Below are 24,694 nucleotides of genomic sequence, written 5' to 3' on the forward strand. Positions count from 1 at the left end.
TCTGTACACTGCACACGCTGTACCAGGATGAGTCTGCAACTAGGGAGGAGCTTTGCAAGCTGCTCCCATCCTACATATTTCGTTCAGTATGTAAAACACACTACACAGGCAGCACAAAACCACAACCAAATTATCAGTACCAAGCCCAAGCCAGAATCACTGTGATTAATTTAGGTCTGTTTCAAATTAAAAAAAAAAAAAATCAAACATTCTTCTGGCTTCTACAGAAAAGTAATGCATTCTTAAAGGCCTGAAGCCAAGTCACACAGGAAATAAATGCTACACACAGACCTGGATGGAGAGAACATGGTTTAATTAAAGGCAAAGCTGATTTCGGCAGCTGCAGTTCTTGCACAGACAGACAGAAAACACAAAAAAAGCTTACAACACAAACCAGTTTCTGTTGGGGGCCCCTGCTCTTGCTCCTCCAGGTGCTGGAGAGCAGGCGGGGTCAGATGCATTCCCGAGGCCGAGTGCTCATGCACAAGTGGAACGGTGCAGCTGGGACCTGCACGGCCGGGAGTGAGATGGTGCTCCTGGTTAGTCTGGGGTGCAAGAGTCAGTGACGGTGCGAACACGGGAATGTCGCAGCTGCCTGGGCGCACAGCTTGGACACACAGCGGGAGGGCTGGAGGGGACACACAGGGTGGGCTGGATTACCACCAGGTGGGAACTTCACTTTTTGGACTTGTTAAAGGAAATACAGCTTTGAAATGCAACACAGAACAGTGATGTTGCTCAGGTGGAGCTCATAGGGAGCTTCTCGCACCCCAAGGGTGTTGGGTCTCCTCCGCCTTCCCTTTTTGTATTCTCTGGGGCTGCCCAGACTCCAGCATCACTTCGGCTCCTGCATGTGCTTTGTTCTGCAGCTGAATTCTAGCCCAGAGATCCTGAATCGTCACAAAAACCCCTACTGCTAAAAACAGCAAATGGACATTGAGTCTGTTTCTGTAACTTCCCTGGGAAATCTAACAAAAATGCTGTCCTTTTCTTTAACAAAACTTCCAGTCTTCCTTCCCCCTAATAAATAGCAAATAAAACGTTTTTTTCCTTTTCCCTTCTGCACCTTTTCGTCTATGAACAGCACTGTGCTGTTTCCATGTGTCCATGGGTGCCTTGGATTTGTTTCTGGCACTGAAAGCCTGGGGCTGCAGCTGGGACAGGTTTCTGCAGAGCTGACCTGTGCCTCACCGGGCGTGCGGATGCCCCATGCTGTCTGGGCTGGCTGTCGGATTCACCCAGCCCTGCTGGACCCCTGATTATTTTCTGCCATGGTAATGAAACTACGAGCGTTCAGCGAAGATGGGAGGATGGAAAGAGAAAAAACAAAACCAAACTGAAACAAAACAAAACAAAACAAAAAAAAAACCCATTGAAAGCTTTCTACCTACTTATTAAAATGAGTCAGGCTGTGAATGCACAGACTAGCCTGCCTTTTGTGGGGCTAGCCACTATGCTACAGTAAAATGTACAGGAATCACACATTAATTTAAAACCCCATAGCAGTTAACTTGCTTTTCAGCAGAGTGCTGAGAGGCCCCATGTCACCCCTTATAGCTCAAACACCTACTGAGAGAAGGGCATTTCATGCTGGAGTCTCTAACCCACCCAAAGCCTCAGGGTGAAGCAGTGCCAAGTGCCAGACTCTCTTTCATGAAACTCCTTTGCTAGTCCAGGATACAGAGCCCCACCTCATCACCACCCACTGTGACTGGAGCAGCAACTGGGGCTTTCATTGCTACACACTGACTATGAAGCACGTCTGTGTACAGAATTCAGTGTGATCTTACTACTGAGATAGTAATAAAGATGTTTAGGAGTAATTTCAACTACATTCTCAGTCAGCGAAGCAATCATTAATGGATTCCTATTGTATCTCCCCAAAGAGAGGAAAAGGATTGAGAAGTTCTCATTGGCTTCTCCCATCTGCCCTTTGCTCTCAGCTTTTACTTCCCATGTGGCTGGGGACATGCACAATGGAGAAGGTGAGAGGCGGTGATACTGGGTTACTGAGTGAGCCAAACAGCAGTTCCTCTCTCCCTCCGAAGGGCCCGGGGGATGGGAGAGTTCCTGATGTTGTTTGCTTGCACTGCAGACGTTTTGTGCACACTCAGTGGGTTGGTGGAGCACTTACGCCCTCCTGACAGCAAGGAACAGAAGAGAGGGCTGCCACCTGCACAGGACTGTGTGTGCCAGTCCCACAGACCCAACATGCCATGGTTTATGGAGCCGTCGTTGTAAGGGTTGCCTCCTCTGTCTCAATGTGGCGGATTCATGGCACCTTGTCCGCGCTGCTGCTTCTGCTTCTGCTGCATCAACAGCTGCTCCAGGGCCGAGGGGCCGGGGTGCATCATGGAACTGGACCAGATGGACTGAAAACAAACAGCCAACACTAGCACCTCCTTGCATTACACAGCCCCTCTACGAGGTGGGAAACAGGCACCATGTTGTATATTCTCCCTCTTTTTCGCTCATACCTGGCTTATCACAAAAGCTAACCAGGCTTCAAAGAAGACCTAAAAAGAGGCTCCCTGGAAGAACTTCATCCTCCCCCAGAACCCTCATTACCATAAAAATTCATCCCACATTAACTATTACTAATTTTAGACTAGTCAAAGCTAATGTTAGAATTTCTTCCAGTTCTGCCAGCCTGGGCTTGTTCCACAAAATCTCAAAACCAGGAAGAACAGTAAATTTGTGACATATTCCTGCATTGGTGACACCTCCCACACTGCCTTGTGTAAGTGAATCTGCAGGAAGAACTCTGGGCTTCCAACAGGCTAATGCCCATCACTTGATCATCCAGCCTGCAGACCCATCCCTGAGCACAAGCCCCAGCCAAACCCACCTTCAGGCTCTCCATAAGCACAGCTGAAGAGTCCTCCATGGCAGGAGGGCCTTGGACTGCCCAGGTACCACTGGGAGCACTGGACTGGTGCCAGCTGCTCTCCGAAGAGGATGACGTTGTTGGGAGATAGTCCAGACCAAACCCTCCCATTGCTAAAATGGCAGAAAGACAAATTCAAAGTGACATGGCAAAAGCAGTGCAAAACAAGCATCACCAAATGATGGTATTTAGCTCTGTGCTAACCTGGAACCCAGCACTTGCCTGGCTTATCTGTTTTCCAGCGGTCTGCGACTCTCCGGTCTCTGTTGTCTGGAGTCCCAATGGGTCCAAAGTTGGAGAAAGGAACAGAATTGTGGTTATGGGTTGGAGGGGAGCTTGGCAAGCTGCTGGGGTTGGAGGAGTGAGGAGACTGGCTGGCTGGTGTTGAATGATCTAGGGATTACAAGGGAAGAGGAAAAAAGGTCAGCAGAGATAGCAGGAGCCTCTCAGTTTTTAATTTCTTAGTGCTGCTGCAATTCTGCCATCACCCAGTTTGCTACAATGCTGAAGGTCAGTTTTTATTCCCTCCATTACATGAGCAGAATGCAAATTCCTAAATTCTGAGTGAAAAATTTACAACAGAACGACTGTGTTTAATGCTTACAAGAAAAACAAAACCCAGGACACCTCATGAGGGCTGGCTAGGCAAAGCCAGTTTCCTCACCTCTCTTGAAGAACTTGTCTCAAACTAAAAAGTAACTGTCTCCAAGCTTGACAAACCAATAGAAAAATCAGATTAGACCTTGAGGAGTTTGCAAGTTTAAAACTTCAACTCTCAGGTCTGAGAATGTTTTACACTTATGTGAGTGTTAAAACAATTCAGACCAGAACCCAATAGTGAGCAAAAGAGGAGAGGGATCATGAAACAGGCTGTCCACAGGCAGAACAGAACAAACGAAGAGCTGAAGGGCAAGGGAGTTGAAGCCATGTGAGCCAAAAATCCTGCTAGAATAAAAGCACTTTGCAACTCCCTCCATTTCACCCACAACGGCTTTTCCTGGTTGGATGCACAAGTCCCACCAAACATCTCATCCAGTGCAGATGTTATTTAAAATCCATTCTGTTCTTAAGATTCAAGTAACTCCTTTCTCACACTCTTCTGGATTTTTAGTGAGATTAAAATTATGACATAATAGTTATGGTTTATGCCTTTAAGATAATTACTGACAAAGAAGCTGGTTTGCTTTATGGGCTGCTTAAAAGCAAAAACCCAAACGCAACAAACCCCACTACTGTTGTATTTTCCTCCACTCTTCCCTCATACAGTTTCTTTTTCAAACATCTGCATTATGAAATCCAGTTCCTCCTGCTTTTTCCAAAAAAAAAGCAACACAAAGTATATGGACATCTGAGTTAAAGCATTACTCCCAAATGACAGTCAGAAAATCATGTTAAAGAGATTTCAGGATTTATCACCTCCTACAACATTTATCCTGCTCAACTACTTAAATGAAAATCCAGGTTCTTACACTGTATTAATTACAGAATCCCCTTGTATTTCTGAAGATTTATAAAGTAAAACAGAAACCTTCAGAGATCTTGCCAAGCAAGCTTTGGGGGGGGCAGGGGGGGGGATTATTTTATTTCCAGTTACAAGTAACTTGCAGTTGGTTTAGAATTAATTCAAATTATCTTAAATCACTAGACACAAGAAATGCCATACCAGGATTACCTGAGCTGGCTGGAAGGGAGGGAGACCACGGAGTCCCTTCAAAGAGAGAATAGAGTGAGGTCTCCTGATGGGCAACTGAAGGGGTGACTTCTGTTTTTGTGCTGGTATTGATGTTTTTTCCATATACCTCATTGAACATACTGTTGTTCGGATATCTTTCCTGAAAAAAAAACCAAACAATATAAGAGCTTATGTGTTAGACTTATTTCAGACACTGAGACTGTACAAAGGAAACAATTATAGTTCAAAATATTTCCTATTTCCTCTTTCTCTTCCCAGCCCATCTTCTTTAACCATTTAATTTAACATTAAGTCCATCACATTCTGAATCAGGACAGATTTCTCCTGGCTGGACTGCAAAGTCTTCACAAAATCTTCATATTCCCAGTACTCAGAAAAGTTGTCAAAAGCACTGACCCTGCTCAATGCTCTGGAAGAGAACAGGTAATTCATTGCTCTGGAAATAAAAACCTACACACCACAGCACCTTGAGATGCACCTTTTCAGTCAATTTCATTACTTCACTGAGAGCAAAGGGCCCCTGAACTCAGCAAGATTCAAGAGTACATCTGCAGAGATATAGCTAAGATGAATTTGGGAAGAAAACTGATAAAGGCAAAGATTAAGGTTGATACAGAGTGAAATTACACATCACTGTGGATTTCTTTCAGGTTTTCCACCGGCTTAACCACAAGCTGAAACAGCAAAAGGTGTTGGACTCTGGTTCTCACTCACCTGATTTAGAGAAAAGCCACTGAGGGACAGGAAAGATGATGACTGAGACATCAATTCTGATGGTTTTTCCAGCAGGGACTTCTTCAGAAACCAAAAAGGGGAAAAGTGCAGTTAGTGCTCAGCGAAGGGACCAGGAGGAAAGTGCATAATCAGAAACTGCCAAAGTGGTTTTGGTCACATTTACAACTTGTCTTGAATTTCAGCTCCAGCACCTTGGAGGACAGGGGAGGCAGGCTAACAAGTGCAAAAAATCAATAATTTTCCTACTACCTATAGTTAATAATCTACAAATCAACAAACATGACAGCTGAGAGTCTCAGACCCAGAACATGTTTTCAAATGCAAAGTCTAATACTCTGATACAGCTAAAGGGGAGACTCCTGCCAAAAATACCTTATGGTTGTGTAAAACCTTATACAAGTGAGAAAGTCTTGTACAAGTGAGACAGGATCCCTCCCAGTGACACAGTAACTCCTTCAAACAAGATTAGACTCTTATATTTGGCTATTGACAGAATATTTTTTCAGTTCTGAGAGCATCCCTGCTGTAGAGACATTCTGAGACAGTGAGAGCAGCTAAGTGCTTTTTAAATTAGGTTTAGTAGTCCAACAGCATTTAGCACTGTCTCATTTCCATTATAAATTACTTGCAGAGAGGAAGGAAAAAGAAAACCAACCCAAATGTTTAAAAGAAAGGTTCCAAAACTCCCGTGGCCTTTTTATTTCCATGTAAAGATTATTACAGACCACAACCTTTCTCCCACCATCTATGCCACCTCCCTCTCACACAATTGTTATTTCCAGCACAACATTTCTTGTCTTTCTGTTTGGTTCTTACTATGATTAAGGAGTGAAAAACACTGTCTCTGAAACGAGTCTATTCAGAGAAGAAATAGCTAAGTTATCACTGACAGAAACCAATGAAAAATTACCAAGCTTGGCTAGTAGACAATGAACATCACCAAATCTAGGATCTGGATCACCAAACCATAGAATTAGTAAAACCGTAAGTAAAAATGTGTGTGAACCAAAATAAAAGCTGTAGTCTTGTTACAAATAAACCCCCTCTTGCACTCTCGCCAGCTCAGCATGTCAGATGTTTTAAAATTTATTATTCAAACCACAAAAACCAGAACTATTATCTCTGTCTTTAAAACAGCCACAGTACCTGGAATATTTTTGCTTTCATTCTGTAAACTTAAGACAAACAGCCTCATTTTCTTGGCAAGCAGCCTCTAGCTTGTTAGATTTTCAAAGTGACGGCTCATTACTTTGAAAGCACGTTTTAAAAGACAGACAAAACTCCCACTCTGCATATCCACACGACTTGCACAGCAAAAGATTTCCTTCCATTTGTCAGCAGACACAACACTAGGAGCTTCAAAAGAAGCTGCTAAAGCAGCAGCTATTAGTTGCTTAGCAAAGTTATCTAATGAGACAGAAATTGGTGTCTTTTGCAACTGGCTCCTTGGGATAGCAGGTAAAATAACTGAGGAAGAGACTTAATCAGAGATTTTGAGTAGTCACAAATAATTCTTTGTTACGGCAACTAATCTGAATGAGTATGATTTAATTAAGGTGTTTGTAGCCATAGCAGAGAGGCATGCTGCATTTTCAAAGGCAATTTAAAAATTCAATAGCTCTGAGACCCACCAGCTAGTGAACTAGGAAGGTTTTAATACAAAAAATGTATGAAAAAAGTCCCTCTGTCAAAAATAACTGTATTTCTATAAGAGTTACTGTGTGTTTATCCAGTTAATTGCTATTTTCTTCCAAAGCCATTTTCTCTTTTATCAATCTCTTCTGCATTGAATAGGGCAGCATCCCCCTGCCTCTATGGATTTTTTATATGCAGATTATATTCACAGAATCATATCACAGAACTGCAGAATGGCTCAGGTTGGAAGGGACCTTAAAATTCATCTCATTCCACCCCACTGCCCAGGGACACCTTCCACTAGCCCAGGTTGCTCCAAGCCCCATCCAACCTGGCCATGGTCACTTCCAGGGATGGGACAGCCACAGCTTCTCCCCAACCTCACAGGAAAAAATTTCTTCCTAGTATCTCATCTAAACCTATCCTCTGTCAGTTTGAAGCCACTCCCCTTGTCCTGTCACTACACCCTGGTTCTGATGACTCCCCACAGCCCCATCAGTGTCTCCCCTGCCCTTTATTACTAAACCCATACAACTGCAGAAGAGCAAGTGCATTAAATGATGTATCACGATGCATCAACACCTCTCCTGTGGACTGCACTTACAAAAACCCCACAGTTACTCTGATTTCTGAGCAAATTAGCAGGCCTGGATACAGCCCAAAAGCTGTAGTTTTCACCCCTGTGAAAACTAGCTCAAAGGTAAGGCAGGAAAGTGGACAGGAGGTATGGGGGAGAGAAAGGAATTTCACATTTCTTATAACTTCACAGAAGAAAGAGATGCCAGTTAAGAGAGAGAAGCAGCAGTATTACATCAAATACATACAAAGAGGCTTCGTCCAGGAAGAGAGGCGAGAGGCCCCAGCAGAGCTGGGTAAAGATCGGGAGGATTAGAGAAAATCAGCTCTTCCTCCTCCTCCAAGGCAGCCAGACTCTTTAACAGGTCCGGAGGAAGCAGAGGGGAGCTCTTGGGGTCCTAGTGACAGAAATGAGCACAGTGAGACAACAGAAGGCAGAAAGAACAGCCAGAGCAGGAGAGAGAACAGCAAGAGGAAGGCAGAAGGCAGCATGCAGAGGGCGAGGTGAGAATGGTGCCGAGGCACACACTGAGAGAACTCTGAGCAGACACAACCACGCGTTGTGCCAAGTGCGCACGGGGAGAGGACCACGCATCAAAGTGACAGCAGGGAGCTTAAATCAGCAGAGTGTCTGCTTCCCCATGCATCCATACCACGTACTGAACCTGCTTCCACGTGCACAGACAACAAACAAAATCTTATAGCCATTCTTCCACAGCTGACCTGTGAGTAATTTAGGTTTCAAGTAGAATTATGTTTGTATCATCTCTTCTCTGCTTGTGGAGTTTAAATCCCGTGAGACTTATTTCCACTGGTGATAGTTGCTATGCCAACCCACAGCTGACCAGCCTCCATGGCCAGTAAAATCTGCTCAGTGCTGGTCAGACGGGACATCTTCACTTTTGTGAGGGATGCTTAAAGCACAAGCATCACAGGCATAGCTTCTCTCTGCAGCACAACGTGCTGGCACCTTGGCAAGGTTTCCATTTTAGGAATGAAGACCAGGCTTTGACCCTGTCTCCATCTAAAAACTACAACCTGACATCAGCATAGTACTGTACATGGTCTGTACATTGTACTCCTGTACATTGTCTGGCTTTTCTCTCAGAAGGATGAGCCAAGTGATATCAGCTGACCTTCTCCAAGTCCTGAGTGCATTTACAGAGGCACACCCAACTGAAGGTTTAAAAGGCCTCTGTTTAAACCTCCACATCACCAAAAGCACTCACAGACAACTCCAGGGCTGTTAATAAAAAACAGAGATTGGTGGGTTTATAAACACCAACATAAAGCACGATTACATGAACAGAAGTAAAGTATTCAATTTACTGCAACCAGGAGCTAAGGAAGACATTTAACTCTCTCAGTGTGGTGGGATTTTCAGGAAGAAGAAACAAACAAAAAAATCTAAAACAAGACCACTGCTACCATCCTTGATTGCTCAACCTATTGCAGCCTCAGCCATTCAATTCATTATAGCAGTGTTAGGAGTTCACTTAAAGTGTAATAATTCAACTGCAATTATTTGGGGGGGCTTTTATGGTTTTCATCGGTTGCCAGAGAACAGTCTTCCCCAAAACTATCAGCTGCCATGTTTCTCGACCTGGCAGACACAGCACAGAGATGGATGTCACACCCACAGTGAACAGGACTTACTTCTACTTGAAACCAAATCTTCAAGAGACTGATACTTCACAGAGCCTACTAAAATTCATTACTTTGTGCTGGTACCCCTGGTACTGACGCTCAGGTGTCTTCCAAATAAGTTTACATTGACCTACTTGGGACCACAGGGCATTCCTGAAACAAGGAAACACCAAGAGCTGCCAGGAATACCAGAGCCTTAGTTCTCCCCACTTGTAGCATGGGTCTTACCTCAAAGGTCATCCTGGAGACAGCATCCTGCTCGGAGCGGAAGACTCCCTGCCGCTTCCCCCGGCGGTCCATGTTCGACTGCTGGGTCATCACCCTGTTGTCCGTCATGCCATAGGAAGAGTCCCAGTAATATTCTGGCACCTTGACTTCTGAGGGGTTCTGGTTATATGGCTCCATTGGGAAAGGCTTCATTTTTTTCTCCAGAGGTTGCTGTTGCATCACAGGAGGCTGTAATGACTGTTCAAAGAGTTTGAGAGGGTCCTGGGCCTGCAGGTAATAGGGCTGCTTTACAGACATGATCTTCCCCAGGGAGCCTTGGACTTGAGGGGGGTTCCAGAGCTGCTTCGACGAGTCTGTCTGTGGATACTGAGGCAGAGACACAGGATTTCACCAGCAGGGAGGAACAATTCATGTTACCTGAATGCTTAACTCCATCCAAGCTGTCACAGCCTGGCTCATGCGTGATAGCAAATCAGAATGTTTGTGGAATGTCTGTGTTATTCATCAAAAGCAATTTCCATAGGCATCTAATATTCTCTAGCCAAGCTTTAAACCAACAGCCAAGTAGAATCCTTACTTTTAACCCAAAAGCCTACAAACTAAACCTTTAGCAAGGTACTGAGCTAGCATTTTGCTGCCCAGAACACAAGCAGGGTCTCACCACTGGGTCCAGATTTGCCAGAAGGGAGATTTTTCTGCAGCACAAGGTGAGCAAAGGAACTAAGAGCTGTAAGGGAACTGACACTGCAACCAGTTAGCCAAAAGGAGAGTGCAGGTGGAGGCTCCCCCTCAGTCCTCATCACTCACACGAGAAAACTAGAAAGGCGTGAGACAGACATACCATCTCCATACCTTGTCTATATAAGAAACACACAGCAAATAGAAGACAGAAAAGATATTCCATTCCAGTACATACCTTCCCTTCAGTTACAGCATCATATGCTCACACCCACCAAACTTCAGCTCATTTTCAAATTTGCCCAGGAGTTTACAATCAGAAAATTCTTTAATGACAATTTTGAAAGGTAATCCAGGAAGACAAGTCTTGAACATTGCCACTTATTTTTAAATAAAGCCCAGCAGAGAGCACAGGCCAAGTTTACCTGCTGGAATCCAGAGTGGTGTGGCGGGCTCTTCCCCAGGCCCTGCACAGCTTTCGTGGGGGACTGCTGCTGCTGGGCCAGAGCTTGGACCTGTAACTGGCTTGCGGACTGTGCTGTTGCCTGAGCTGGTAAAGATGAGAGGGATTGCTGGGAAGGAGGTGGTGTTTGCTGAGGTCCCTGGGTCATTGGCCCTGGTCCAGAGGGCCGTTGCTGGCTGTAAGGAATGTGGGACTGTTTCCCACCTTGCACCTGGTTTCCTGCAGGCGAGTGAGGTGTGGGCTGGAGGAAGGTTCCTGGGACAGAAACACCACCTGGGAAGGTGTACCCCGTGCTCATGGAGAAAGCCACAGGAGGGGGAACAACATAGGTCGGAGGAGGAAATCCTGGAAGAGGTAAAAAATGCACCTTTAATCACAATTGGGCAGAACATACAACTCCCTCCAGAAAACTTTTAGTGGGGGTTTCTCTTCCTAAGCTGTTCTTTCAGGAAAGGTGGCACCAGTCTGCACACATGCACTACAACGTCGTTCCTCACCTTGGCATGTGCATGGCTGTGATCACACAAGAATTCCAAGTTTGTTTTGGAGTTTTCTTGCAATATTCCAGGCACTGATAGTGGTCAGCATGGCAGTATCTGAGGATATGTTTCCACATCCCTGCAGTCCTTGCCTCCCAACCTCCCTGCTTTTTTTGATCCCCATTACTTTTTTCCTTCATTGCTCTTGGGTTTTTCATGCTTTGCCCCCAGAGTTTCCTCCCCTTCAAACACACTTTCAGGGACTAAACTTCTGCAGGAATAAACAGAAGCAATCCATACAGTATACGTACTGCTTCCTCTCAGAGGACCACCAGTCTCTGGATCAATTTAGAGAGAGACAGATGGTAACCAAATAAATCCTCATATCTGTAAGATCAATTCCTTCCCTGTAGTTCACACTGAAAAGCCAGGTTTGGAAGGCAAGCTTTAATTCTGTGTCTCACAGATCAGATAACTTTGGGACAGGGAAGATGCCCATCTGCCTTATATTGAGGAGCTCCATGCAACACGTGCAGGGAAGACACAGCTTCCAGTTATTCCATGAGCAAACATGGATAGCAAGGTATGACAGGCAGACTCCACAGCAAAATGGGACACGCAACACAGCAACAAGTAAGACCACACAAATTACAGCTTCAAACATGAGCACCACTACAAAAGAGAGTTTTAAAGCAAGCAGTGTGATTGATCTTTTGCAATGGAGTCTGAAGCACAGGGAATGCTTCAGAAGCAGTGCTAGCAGAAAGCTTTGTCATGTTCAGACTAACTACAGGAAAAGCCTAGCGTGAAGTTCCTTGATCTCACACCCACTAAACCAGAGGGCAGGTGGCAGATTTCATGACAAACCTTGATTCCAAAGCACATGGAATCTTATTTATCTTGTTTCAGTTCTGCTATACCCCTTTTTACTACTTGATAAGATGTTCAGCAGGAAAATTCAAGTTCATTAACAGAGCCCCTAAATTCCAGAGGCTGTACCAACCACTATTACAGGATCTTCTTTAGCCAACAATAAATGACACTTCAAAAGAATGATGCGAATTACCTGGCCGGCTAGGAAGGGGAGGAAAGGCTCCTGGGTGATGAATAGGGATGAACTGGGAACTGCTGGCCTGGCTTGGAGTCTGAGTTACAGGTGTTTTCCTGGCTTCAGATACTGGAGTCTTCCTCATCTCCGATTGGGATTTCACCTGATGCAAAAGAAAGTATGAAGAAATTAAATCACTTGTCCTAAATTTCCACATTAACCATATCATGTCTCAAGGCAAAAATTAAACTCTCAGACTGTCTGAGCAATTATTTTCTTTTCCCTACACAGAGCCCTCCTCACTGACCTCAGACAGATTACCCTGCATGTCCTCAGGCACTTCTTGCCTCACAAAAGCACTCAAAGGTATTTACTCAGAAGATGCAAGAGGCTCCTTCTCTAGCATGAGAGTGAGAAGCAGACATAGTATCTCACACCATCCAATGAACTTACCACGCTGCTCACCTGCAGTGCTTAAAAACAAAACGTGCAGATGCTACTATGCTTCTCCTAGGGCACTGCTTCAACCTAAATTATGTTACTTACCTGCAGCACCTTAGAAAACAAACACTGCCACATTCTTCCTGGGGAGTTCTCTCAGCCTAATCCATACGGTGATGTATATGCACAAACTCCTCCACACCATGGAATTCTTTTGACCCAGAGCATACAAGACAAACAGCAGAAGGGCTTCACCTCATTCAGTTTACTGTGTAACTGCGGGGTGTTATGTTAAAAGAGCTGCACCAGTTAAAGGCAGAGAGAAGAATGTAATGTAATGTTTACCTTATTCTGAGTCTCCCGCGGTCTGGGTCTTCCTGGGGAGGAAGACAGAGGGGAAGACTACTTTCCCTTTCTGTTCAGCTCGGCAGAACTGCCTGGAATGCAAGATGGAGCAGGCAGGAAAAAGACAGCAAGCAAGGAACCCGGGCAATACAGAAAGGGCCCAGGAGCAGACCTGACACCAAGCCTCAAAGGTGAGTGAAAGAAAGGGTTGTATCAGAGATCAAATTAAAAAAAAAAATCCAAACCAAACAACAATAACCCCCACACCATAACTGTGTGGGGTTTATTTAGACATTTAGTGCTGCTGAGTTGAAAGGAGTTACAGGACAGTTGTTTTCTGCCAATTTACAGTAGTAAAGGGATAGATGCATTCATATTCTTTCTTAAGTTCTTTTTCAAATTGAATTTCCCCATTTAGAAATTATGGGAGTGTAGGGTTCTTTCTGCATTTGTAAAATTGGGAGGTTTGGGTGGATTTTTCATTTCCCACTAGAAAAGGTCTGGAGGGAAATCCACCTCAAGGTTCTGGCTGATGCGAAACACCACGAATTATGCAGGCCCTTGCTATGTCACATCTCTTCACCCTCCATCACATTCAGCATATTTAACTTACATTGTGCTGTCCCTCTTCCCTCCACAATAAGCCAAATATTTTTATAACCCATATCCAGCACTCTGCATTCTTTTACAGAAATGCTGGAGAATTCAAAGACACTCTTCCTGCCATGGCATTTTAAAACTCAAGCTCTATCCATCCAAAATCTCAAGTATGCTATAACACATTTCCAGAGGATGGCTTCCAAAAGGCCGCCTGCATGATCTACAGTTAACTTCATAAAACCATAAATTACTAAAATCAATTAATCAAGACAAATTTCAGTTCCTTCCTTGCTTCTATTTGATATCACCTCAGAAGTGTCAATGCTACCAAATATTTACCCCCACAATAGCCCTAAGTGCTCCTACACAGTGCTTGAGAGAGGCACCACTTTATCACAGGGACCTACTTAAGAGTATGCTACACTTTGAGTTAGTCTGCACTGAACTTCCTTGGCTCCTAACATTATCTTCCCTAAAGAGCAGAGATTCAACCCAGATCACATCCTGTCTGAGCATGCAAGTTTCCCATGTATCTGCAAAGCAGGACTGATCACTTCCATACCACATTCTTCACATTTTTGCACAGTAGGAACTGCAGCATTTAAGCTTTTGAAGGCAATGAACTTTGTAGGAAATAAAGCATGAAATTGCCAGGAGTGCCAAAGCAGAACGCAAACAGTCCACCAACTGGTATGAAACCTACACTGGTTTCTCAGTGTGGGGGGAAGCAAGCCCTCCCTCTATTCTGGAGCAGGTCTGGATAAGCAAGCCCACCAAACTAAACAAAACAAAAGGCATTTCACTGGATTTGTTGCCCTAAATACAGCTGATGGAGTTAAAAAGCCAAAATTACTATTGAAGAAGAGACAAACAATAACAGACAACATCAGAGCAGATCCTGCTACAGCTGGGTTTGTTGTATCTTAAAACTAAATACAGCAAATTTCTGATAAATAAGCTATCATCCCTATCCAGAAAGCTACACATAGTCCTCGGATCTGGTAGGCTTTTATCCACCTGAAGTCCTTATTTTGCAAGACAGGGGCACAAAGATCAAAACTGGAAGTTATGCTCAGACCTGCAATGACATTCCAAATCCATTTGACAAATAAATAAGAAACTTGCTATTCTAACTCACCTATGTTGGTTTTCAGATACCAGAATCACGTTCCACGACTCACAAACTATTGCCCCTGCTTTCTGTAGCCTTTACAGAAACCCTTTGTACCCCAAGGTATGGCTCCCCTGCAAAACCAACTGAATAATGCTGCCAGTTCAGACATTCCATTTCATAACCATGATGTTTAACAGCAAATCATCAGGAGGAAAACAGGGAGAATAATCCAAGGGTCTTAAACAACAAAAGCCGGGAAAACTGAAAGAGATGGTTTGTCTAGCCTGGGGAAAAGACCTCAATTGCACAGGCCTTTGGAGCAGCTGCAAAGAGGAAGAGTTACTCTGCAGACCTGTCCTGGGCAGCAGTGATGGGCTTTTACAGAGGCAAGGGACATAAGATGCATTATTAGAAAATAATTTCCACTTGCAAGAACAGTGAAGAACTAACATGGTTTCTCTAGGGAAATAACAGAAATCTCCATCACTACCACTGAATGGTTCCAGTCATCATCAGGGAATGACTGAGATACAGCCAAATTGTCCAGGTCCAGATCAGATCAGCCCTGACAGTCTCTATCCTCATTTACTATGACTCGGTGGAAGGCAGACCAGCAAATTCACTGTTTACTTGATATATTTCATATGTAATGCTCAAAGAAATAGATAAAAAAACATGCCCCTAAAAAATATAACCAGTAAAAGAGCAGCTGATGTGAAAACAAACCATTACGACCAAGTGCCTCAGCACAGATTGACAATTTAAGAGCATAGTGGCTTTCCTTACTTTGACAGAGAGACACTTGATTGCACCCACACTACAGAGGCTCTTACTCCACATATATATAATTTAGTGCTTTTGTGATATGTTCAGTTTGTTGTATGCACACCAGTCAACTGAAGTGAAAATGCAGAGTACCCAGTTCCTTCACAATAGGCCCCAGAATGGCAAGAGCATGACTATGACCTGGCCACATGAACTGCCTTGGTGGCCTAAATAATTTGTGGAATGGGTAGAAATCTGTTTTTTAGGACAGTTATAGCACCTCTCATTGCACTACTTTCCCCACTCTCCCTCCTTTTTTGAGCTAGCATCAAGGAAATGCAAAGAGATACTAAGATCACCATCACCTGGTCTTTGAGGTAGAAATACTTTACATTATTGAGCATTAGCTGCAGCTGCAGGGCCCACAGCAAGACCTCAGCTCTACCATACTCTACACAAGCAGTGACTGCCCTGACACAACATCACACTGTCTCAGGCACAGTATTCCTCTGAGCTAAAGGCTTACCTGAACTGCCACATTCTGCTTTCCTGCTTCCTGCATCTTATCCAAGCCGCATTTCTTGGTCTCATTCTTCCTTTTATTGTTATCCTTCTTCCCATCATTCTTATTTGCTACTATTCCTTTGCTAAAGTCCCGTCTCTCCCTCGCTATGTCCTTTGGGGGGTAGATGCGCCCTTGTTCTCTGTTCATCTCCCGGGGCTTGATATTCTCTTTGAAGGTGACCATGGGTTTTTCTCCTGCATCACAGCTGTTGCTCAGGCTTCTGCCAGAGGACAGCACTGATTTGAGTCCAGGGCTCCCATCAGCGCACAGCGGCTCTGCCATGGACGTCTCCTGCAAGGCGAGACTCTCTTTGGCTTCACTAGGGTCCTCCAGTAAGAGCTCCGGGATTTCTGTCACAAACAAGAGCTTTCCTACCTCGTTTTCACACTGAATCAACCTGAAAAAAACAGCAAGGAATTAAAAAGCAAGTATATACAGTACATTACTTATCATAATCAGTCTGTGAAGGAATAGCATGCTGACCCCCAGAACATATTGTTAGTGCTGTCAGCATCTTGTGCTCACATTACAGCTAACTGCTGCATTGAACAGAGAGAAAAATAACACTCCACACCGGCTCCTGTGTCACCTCAGCTTCCAGTAGCACGGAAAACACAAAGTACTTGCAATTACCTTGGCTGGTTATCAGCAATCCATTTGCCTGTGAAGATCAGGCGCTGCTGCCGTATCCGACGCTGCTGCCCTTCTTTATCCCCTGTAATTGCCTGGTGGCCTTTGGAAAAATCCAAGTTCCTGGTATTGACGCAGAAGAGGGAATAATAATTACACAATTACCCTCTGCAATATCCTATTTTTCTAGAAATACGTGTCAGCATTGCTATTAAAAGCTCTGAACTTTCACCAGATATTATTCAAAACATGGCTGTTAAGAATGTCTGATTTACACATGTAATTCTCATCTGGTAAGATGCAGCTACATTAAAGAGGTTCAGCAGGGTCATGAGCAATATTATAACCTCAAGAATTTCTTAGGGCTACACCATCCATTGCAGTTGTTTTGAAGAGACCAACACCAATCTCTACAGCAGTAAACATACATAAATAAGATATTGTAAGGAACAGGCCAATGTCTGTAGAAGTCGTGACATCAGCAAGAGTGCAGGATCCTTTGGCTGTCACCCACCTGAACGAGGGCCTCAGAGCCAGGAATCCTTGCAACTCAAATTCTTCTGGAAGGGGGGTTGCTGTCAAATAGACAATAAACAGCATAAGGAAAGCATGAAAGCACTGAGCACAGTATCACAGCAGATACCTCAGCATGGTCTCTATACATACTAAAGCCTTCTATTAAATCGGTCCACCCCGCATTCTGAGGAATTCAGGAATGATAACGCAGAGCAGTTTGCTCAGAGCAAGAAAAAGCATTTGCAAAGTATCCACATGAATACAAGAAGACAACTTGTTTCCTTATTTGCTCTTCAACTATAACTCCCACATCAGCAGGAGAAATATTGGTTTTCCCAGCTCTTTACAGGACAGACTACAAGTGTCCTTACCATTATTACTGGATAGATCTTCTTCATGAGGCTGGAAACTATTTAGAAGAGAGATCAGCCAGGGCCATATGCTAAAAATTAGAAAACAGGCAAACCCTGAGTGAAAACTGCATAACATGGGATGTGTTTGCTTTACCAAAAAAACACTGAATGCTGTTACCATCACAGTTTACATTAATCCTCTGATTCCCAAGAAAGGTTTCTTGCAAAGTGTCAGTGAAAAGACCACTTTCTTGAAAGAATTACTATTACTAAAATGCCAGCCTGAAGTTCCCAAGGAAGCCAGGCTCTCACAGCACAGTATTCATTATCCAGCAGACCAGAGAGCCTGTTGTGAATTTAACCAGATAAACCTAGAGCGTGAGCAAGTGCTGCAAGCACCTGTCTGCAATTCATGCTTGCAGTCCAAAGTTGATGGCTCTCAAGGCATAGTCAATGAATCAGTTTAGGCAGCAAAAGAACTTACTAAGACACAGCTGTGCAGAAGTACTGCTGCCCCGTGAACAAGAACACTGTACTGTAGTGCTGGAGCATTTACCACCAAGAGAAGAGACTCTAAGTAAGGGCTGCACCAAGAAAGATCATTAAACCAGAGGTGAACTTGCAGTCCCCTGCCTTGCCCTCACAATACCAGTAAAACAAGCAACGACTGGAAATTCTTCCCAAAGGCCCTGGAGCAAACAAATTTAAAATCACACTGATCACTGTGCTAACATTTAACTGCTACCACCAGGCTGCTTGCTCCTGTTTGCTAGAAGCTCCCACCCGAAAGTCCAAAAACCCTTCTGCTTTACTGATGGGTACCACAGAAACAACAGAAAATTATTTCAGGATGCCCACTGTGCTCAGTCTAGGAGAAATTGGTGTGTCCTCCTCAGCAAGGCTTTCAGACATCATGCAGCACACGGCCTGGAGAATGCACCGTGCCCCCATCAGCACTGTACACCCTCAGCTGCTTTCCTGCACGGCTGCAGGCACAGACAGCATGATCTTCATGATTATTCTCTACGCTACACTGAGCAACAGCTCCTTCCCAAGACTGACAAGGAACAAAAGAAGGAAAAAACACCCCAGAGATCTTCAGTAAGGCAAGTAAAGTCAGTAATATATTGCCCAGAAAATGGGTTCCTTCAGAGAATCCCAGAATGACTTGGGCTGGAAGGGACCTCCCACCCTGTGCCATGGGCAGGGAAATCTTCCACTACCCCAAGTTTGCTCCTAGCCCCATCCAACCTGGCTTTGGACACTTCTAGGGATGGGACAGCCACAGCTTCTCTGAGCAAGCTGGGCCAGGGCCTCACTGCCTCACAGGGAAGGATTTCTTTCTAACCAATCCAAATCTACCCTCTTTCAGCTTAAAGCCATTTACTCCACGAATTACTACCTGCATGTCCTCTCTGAAGGGACTCCTTGATATCAAGTAGGTATCTTGCCTATTAAAATACAGGCATAAGTCTTCCTTGAGGATGTGCAAATGGCAGAAGTTATCACCATCTCAAAACCACATCTGAACTCTTTTCCTTAATCTTGCCTTTAGGTATTCTGTGGTTTAAGCTCCCAAAACTCCAGAGGGTTTTTTGTTTCTTATTTAACAAACCGAAGTTATAGGCACCCCTGTTCTCCATGCATCACACTGCTTTCCTTGAGAGCCCATCTTAGGAACAATACTCATCCAGCTGCATCAGTAACAGTCACTACAATCCTAAGAATCACCTTACAGAAACACTTTATTGAATCACGGTAATTCATGAAAAGTTAACAGACTATTAAAAAAATTGTGAGTTTTGAGCAATTTAATCCTTAATTTATGAGATTAGTTGCAAAAGTGAAAAATCAGCAACAGTCCAGAACAGTTATGTCTGCATTGACATTTAAAGAGACCCTCTACTAAACTGAATTTAACTCCTAGATGAATACATTCCAGCACTGCCCAAGTGATGGTTTATTGCACAAAATTAAGGCATGTATTCTCCTGCCACTTCCCCCAGTAATCTGAGAAATCATTATACTAGATGATAGTAACACTCAGTAACAGGAACACTCAGTAGTTATGCTCAAACTGGACATTTTAAAATAGATTCTCCTGATTGTAAAAAACTTACAGCAAACCTAAAGACAATTAAAAGAATCAATTTGCTCATGTAACCGAAAAGTCTCATGTTTTGCTTTATGAACTTTTTAGCACACACACTTTCTGTCATTTTGGTATCTGTAATGATGAGTTGTATGATCACTTTTCCCATGACTAATTTGTGGATCAACAGTAATTGGGACCTTCATGCAACAAAATGTAACAAGAGAAAGATTAACACTCACTACCGTCTTTCATCAACAACTGCCTCCTGGAAAACACTGGGCCTAAGTTTCAGCCAGTCCATCGAAACCTTCACAGCTGGAAGAGGATATGCAGCCCCAGAGTCCTCCTGGTAATCATTTTGTAAAGGACACTTGCACAGAACTCCAAGAAATGACACTAGAAACAGAGTAAGAGGAAAAAGCAAAAGAAAAAAAAACTCCATTATGTGGGAATGATACTTCAAAGTTGACCAAATAGCCTAATCAAATATATCCACCCCATAAACCCCTATTCTAAGAGCTGGTTCTTTACAACAAGGCAGCCCAGCTACCTCATCTTAAACAATCCACCAACAGATCACAAAACAGGGCTTTTTAATAGTTTTCTACTATGCAGCAGAATCTTGATGTTTATATCTCTTCAACTGTCATGGCAAGTCATTTTGGTAAGTTAAAAAAATCAGCTGAGACAAGCCCAGTGCAAAAACAGTCACTCACCTATTTATCAGAAATTATCAACTCAACTTCCTACCTGCACTTTATTCGCTTCAACCAGCAGGCACACAAATGCACTGGAGCTCTGCAGTCAGGCACCCAGCCCAGACCCCTTAGAGCACAGAAGCTGAGAAAGAGTAACCACACCCATGTGACCATGGTGCCTTCAGAATCAACTCCAGGCTGGAATTTGGAGAAATCCAGCTATTCAGAAATTTAGGTGTTGACAAACAAGGCCAAGCTGACGACAGCCTCAATCAAGTTAAGCAAATCAGCATTATGTGGCTAGAATCTAAAATGCTCTGCACTCTCACTTATCTCCTGGTTGATATTACCAAAGGTATAGAAGTATCTGAGGTCCTGGTTGACTCAACTTCAACTTCAATCCTGTTGAATCAGAACCAGTTCCATTCAAAGCAACTCCAACTGTATGCAGCCAACTGGGGAGCAGCCCCCAAGAGGGGTACTACTCACCGCCAAGCTGGATCCAGTTTTGCACCCAAGTTAAAATGCTCTTTCAGAACCAGGAAAATGATGCAGAGTTCTGTAAAGCTTCAGAGTAAGTCTGGACACAGAAATCCAGTATTAGTCAGCACTGCTGACATAAATGATCCTGCGTGACCATCTTCTCTCACAACTTTCTCCCTAATGTCTATTCTCAGCACTTACCTCAGACAGCCATTAAGCTAGATCCTGACAGGAAATTACTAATGGATTCCACATTAAAATCCAGAGAACTACAAAAATCAATTAGCTCCCACACTTACTGAAGAGAGCCAGGAGCTGTGTCCAGCAGAGCTGCTCATCCTGGCTGTAGCTGTGCTGCTCTGTTTCGTTGCTGAAGTCTCGCAGGTGGTGCAGCTGGAACAGGTTGATCACAGTAATATGGACTAATTGCTGAGAGTTGAAGGCCTTCTGGAACAACAACCTCTGCAACAAAGACACAGGGTGCATATATTTTTAGATGGCAAAACACATGCTTGAAAGGACTGGTAGTTGCTCCTTCACTGCTTGACTAATGTTTCTGCTCTTACACAACATTCATTGTGGATTTTATTTTCAAGTCATTCCTGCCAGCACAGCACTGGGCTTTCCAGGACGATCCCACTATTAAGCACAAGATTTCTGCTTGTACACCAGCTTAGACACGCAACAAATCAACATCCCCTCTGTGTATGGTTCTCTTCCAGAGCAAGTGCAACTTGGAATGTGCACTGACAGCACTGCAAAGGCCCATAGATCCACTGGGTTTGTCTGCCTTTCAAAGGACCAGCATGGAGAAGGTGACATTTTAAAAAAACACCCCAGGAAAATGTAACTACTGCAGGGTTATGCATTAAAGACTAATTCCACACCTGATTTCATGGGTCATGGAATGCCTTAGTGGAATAAAATAGAGAGAGCTAATTACAAATGTCTTTCAGTAACTATGCTAGAAAAGACACCTTTCTCGGGACAGGAAAAGAGACTTCAAGGCTTTTTGTGGGAAAAAAAGGAACTATCCTAAATCTCAGCCAACCTATCTTCAGACACATAGGAATCAGGTGGATTAACTAGTATAAGCATCAGGAAAAGGTTTAAGCTCCATGTTCGCCCTTGACTCTCTCATTTAGGGCATGAAGCACCGTACAGCTGACAACTGAGACTGGCAGAGCTGCCAGCAGCAGCCCCCAGGGCCTGACTGAAATGCTCCCAACCCTGCAACTGCTCTCCTCAGAGTTAAAATGAACCACAAAGCTAAAGTGATTCACTACCATACAGCCAACTTCACATCCATGTCCAACTTGAAGCCAGAAGAGTTGCTCTCTGATAAATTAGGCCTTATGTTGCATAATACAAACAAAAAAAGGTAATCTAAGCAACAAAGCAGGGCTAAATTAGCCGTTTTAACACTCTGGATCAGTCCAGAAAATAAAGACTGTTCCACTTCTGAGCAATGCTCATAACTACTGATTAAAAGCACTCTGAAACAACATAAACGGCCAGGGTTGGAGCAGCCAATTCATAGGAAGTGCTGTGGATTTTTAAATTTATTTTATTTTAAAGACAGTGTGAACCTAGCTGTAGCAGCACAATTCAAGACAAAATGGTGTAAAGGGACTGTAAAGAACGTTTGTGATTTTTTTATATTGCTCAGACCACATTCCCTTCCCTATTTTTGAAAAGCATCCACTGCTCTGCTGAACATATCCATCCTCCCTGATGCTTTTCCACAAATTAGGGCGCTGAAGCAGAGCAGTTTCCAAAAGGCATTTACCAGTTAACACTATGTCCTATCTGAAACTGTACTACTTTGCATAAATACCTTACAAAACTCTTTTGTTTTGATCTTGGCTGTACTGTCCAATATAATGAGCTGGGTATGTAATCAATGGGACTCCTGGATTTTCTATGGAAAACGTGTTCAGCATAGTTCTAGTCTGCACAAAGTAAGGTTGTATGGGACACTTTTCAAGGGCAAACTGTTAACAGGAGAGGCAAGTTTTCAAAGGCAGATTAAAAACAGCTTTAATAACCACTGGGAGTGAATGAAAGCCACCCAAAAAATGAAGCTCTCTAAATTCCTCAGGCCACCAAGCCAAGACTTCACAGATTAATCAAGTCCTTTTCACAGGTATCCAAGAATTATCCAGGTTAAAAAGCAGAGAATCAACAGTGGTCACTGATTTCTCCTGTATCTCCACCAATGGACCACGTGTCAAATGGGAAAAATCCATAATCTTGGCAGAAATTACCAGAACTATCCAATGTTAGCAATGCAAACCTTCCTCAATTGGCTACTTGAGCTTCCTGTATTTTATCATTTGAAAGAATGATTACTGGACTGTAATTTCTGAACTCAGCTGCTAAAAATAGTCTCAATATACTAATTAATATGTTGTTAGAACTAACCTTGAACTGTTCTTCCAGCTTTTCTCGAAGAGGGCTCAGCTTCTCCAAGCTCTTACTCAGGTACACATGGCCATGAAATTTAATAAATGCCTTGATGAAGTCAGACACGCTCCATCGAGTCTTCACCTCATCACGACTGCATTTAGAATAGAAATACCTGATTCAGTCTTTGGAATCACACGCAGCTGCACATAACACTACACAATTACTCCAAAATGAGGGAGGCATGTCCTGCAAAGCTACTTTTTGTGTTGGCACAATATGCTTATTTCCTGCATTCACTAATCACAGCCAGGAGCATCACAAACTATTCTTTGTTCCATACACCTGTGAGGATGCTTTGACTGGACAAGGCTTGAGCGATTTCTGTTTCCACTGCCATATATGAAAAACTTCTAGCAAGGCAGGTACTTTTAGAAGAAATATCTTCCAACTTACCTGAGTGGCAATAATTTACTTAGTCTCACCTTTCCAGTGCTTTAGAAAGTGCTTTTTGTAGGTTAGTGGAGGCAGCTGGGAAAGGAAACTTCACAGCAATGCTTCTGCAGTAGTAGAAAATTGTGGTCAAGTGGTCTCCTTTGGAGGAGGCTAGGATAGCCAACTGATTATAAGGCTGACCTAAGGGAGAAAAAGGCAAGCTGTCCAACAAATTGTCCTGGGGGGAAACATGCTAGATTTCAGACTACATGTGGTCACTTGGAAAGGGAGCATAAAGTTCTTCAGCAGACTGAAGTGGCTCAGATGCATCTGCTGACCCTTCCACCCCAGCCTCAGATCTGTACCACTTCAGTGAAAAAGCTTCTAAACTTCTAAATTTGTGGTGCATCAGCTGTTCAGGGTTTTTTTGTATTTTTTGTTTGTTTTGCTTGCTTGTGTTGCTTTGTTGTTGTTGGTGGTGGTTTGGTTTTTGTTTTGTTTTGGGATTTTTTTGTTTGTTTTTGTTTGGTTGTGGTTTTTTGTTGCTTTTTATTTTTTACTTTGGATGGAGAAGGAGTGGGTGGGGGGGGGTCTCCGATTTTGTTTGCTTGTTTGTTTCAGGGGGTTGAGTTTTTGTTTTGTTTAGTTAGAATGCAACTGGCTAAAGAACTGAATTACTGGTTTCAGCAGCCCAGCTCAGAAGCGACTTATCCTTCTATCACCATCCCTACATTTTGGGCCACTGGAAGAAAATAGCTAAAAAGCTAGCTCCCTGAACTAAAGAACACATTAACTCCCATCAGAAACTTTATATAAACTTTTTATAAATTGGCATGGGAATAAACAATAGAAGAAAAAAACCAATGCTGGTATAAAGCAAGTTTTCATTAATTGTCCTTTATAATGTATGAATGTAACAAAGTACAGCAGTAGTGAAGCCTTGGAGTAAAGCTGTGTATTACCTTCCTTGTTTCTAAACCTGCACAAAAGGAAGCAACACAGATCATGCAAATAACCATTATCTAAATGATTTACTGACATGTGAGGCTTTGTTGTATGGTTTTGCAGAGAATTTGGAGAGGGATATTTACATAAAAGCCCATGCTTTCAACTGCCACAGAAGAAAATAATACCCCAAATCTTCCTTTGGAATGATGAACTGAAAAGGTATCCCAGACT

General features: G+C 43.4%; 1 protein-coding gene across 11 annotated transcripts in view; it reads right to left on the bottom strand.

Annotated features, from left to right (window-relative positions):
• Positions 1-296: 296 nt before the first annotated feature.
• Positions 297-24,694, bottom strand: part of SMG7 (SMG7 nonsense mediated mRNA decay factor) — a 51,296-nt gene continuing 26,898 nt past the window's right edge. For 5 of the 11 annotated variants that reach the window (XM_068199512.1, XM_068199517.1, XM_068199518.1 and 2 more), the window contains exons 7-23: positions 23,566-23,716; positions 23,099-23,234; positions 20,974-21,136; positions 19,733-19,889; positions 17,417-17,487; positions 17,044-17,104; positions 16,533-16,652; positions 15,861-16,296; positions 12,088-12,232; positions 10,505-10,887; positions 9,402-9,767; positions 7,775-7,924; positions 5,295-5,375; positions 4,551-4,719; positions 3,110-3,280; positions 2,849-3,000; positions 297-2,372 (exon numbers count right to left, since the gene is read on the bottom strand). In XM_068199512.1, the coding sequence (XP_068055613.1) occupies positions 2,259-2,372; positions 2,849-3,000; positions 3,110-3,280; positions 4,551-4,719; positions 5,295-5,375; positions 7,775-7,924; positions 9,402-9,767; positions 10,505-10,887; positions 12,088-12,232; positions 15,861-16,296; positions 16,533-16,652; positions 17,044-17,104; positions 17,417-17,487; positions 19,733-19,889; positions 20,974-21,136; positions 23,099-23,234; positions 23,566-23,716 (3,026 nt within the window). In that variant the 3' untranslated portion in view covers positions 297-2,258. The remainder of the gene's footprint in view (positions 2,373-2,848; positions 3,001-3,109; positions 3,281-4,550; positions 4,720-5,294; positions 5,376-7,774; positions 7,925-9,401; positions 9,768-10,504; positions 10,888-12,087; positions 12,233-15,860; positions 16,297-16,532; positions 16,653-17,043; positions 17,105-17,416; positions 17,488-19,732; positions 19,890-20,973; positions 21,137-23,098; positions 23,235-23,565; positions 23,717-24,694) is intronic. The other 6 variants (XM_068199520.1, XM_068199514.1, XM_068199516.1 and 3 more) reach the window with 6 other exon arrangements.

Source organism: Anomalospiza imberbis, chromosome 9, assembly GCF_031753505.1.
Source record: "Anomalospiza imberbis isolate Cuckoo-Finch-1a 21T00152 chromosome 9, ASM3175350v1, whole genome shotgun sequence".
Lineage (NCBI taxonomy): Eukaryota > Metazoa > Chordata > Aves > Passeriformes > Viduidae > Anomalospiza > Anomalospiza imberbis.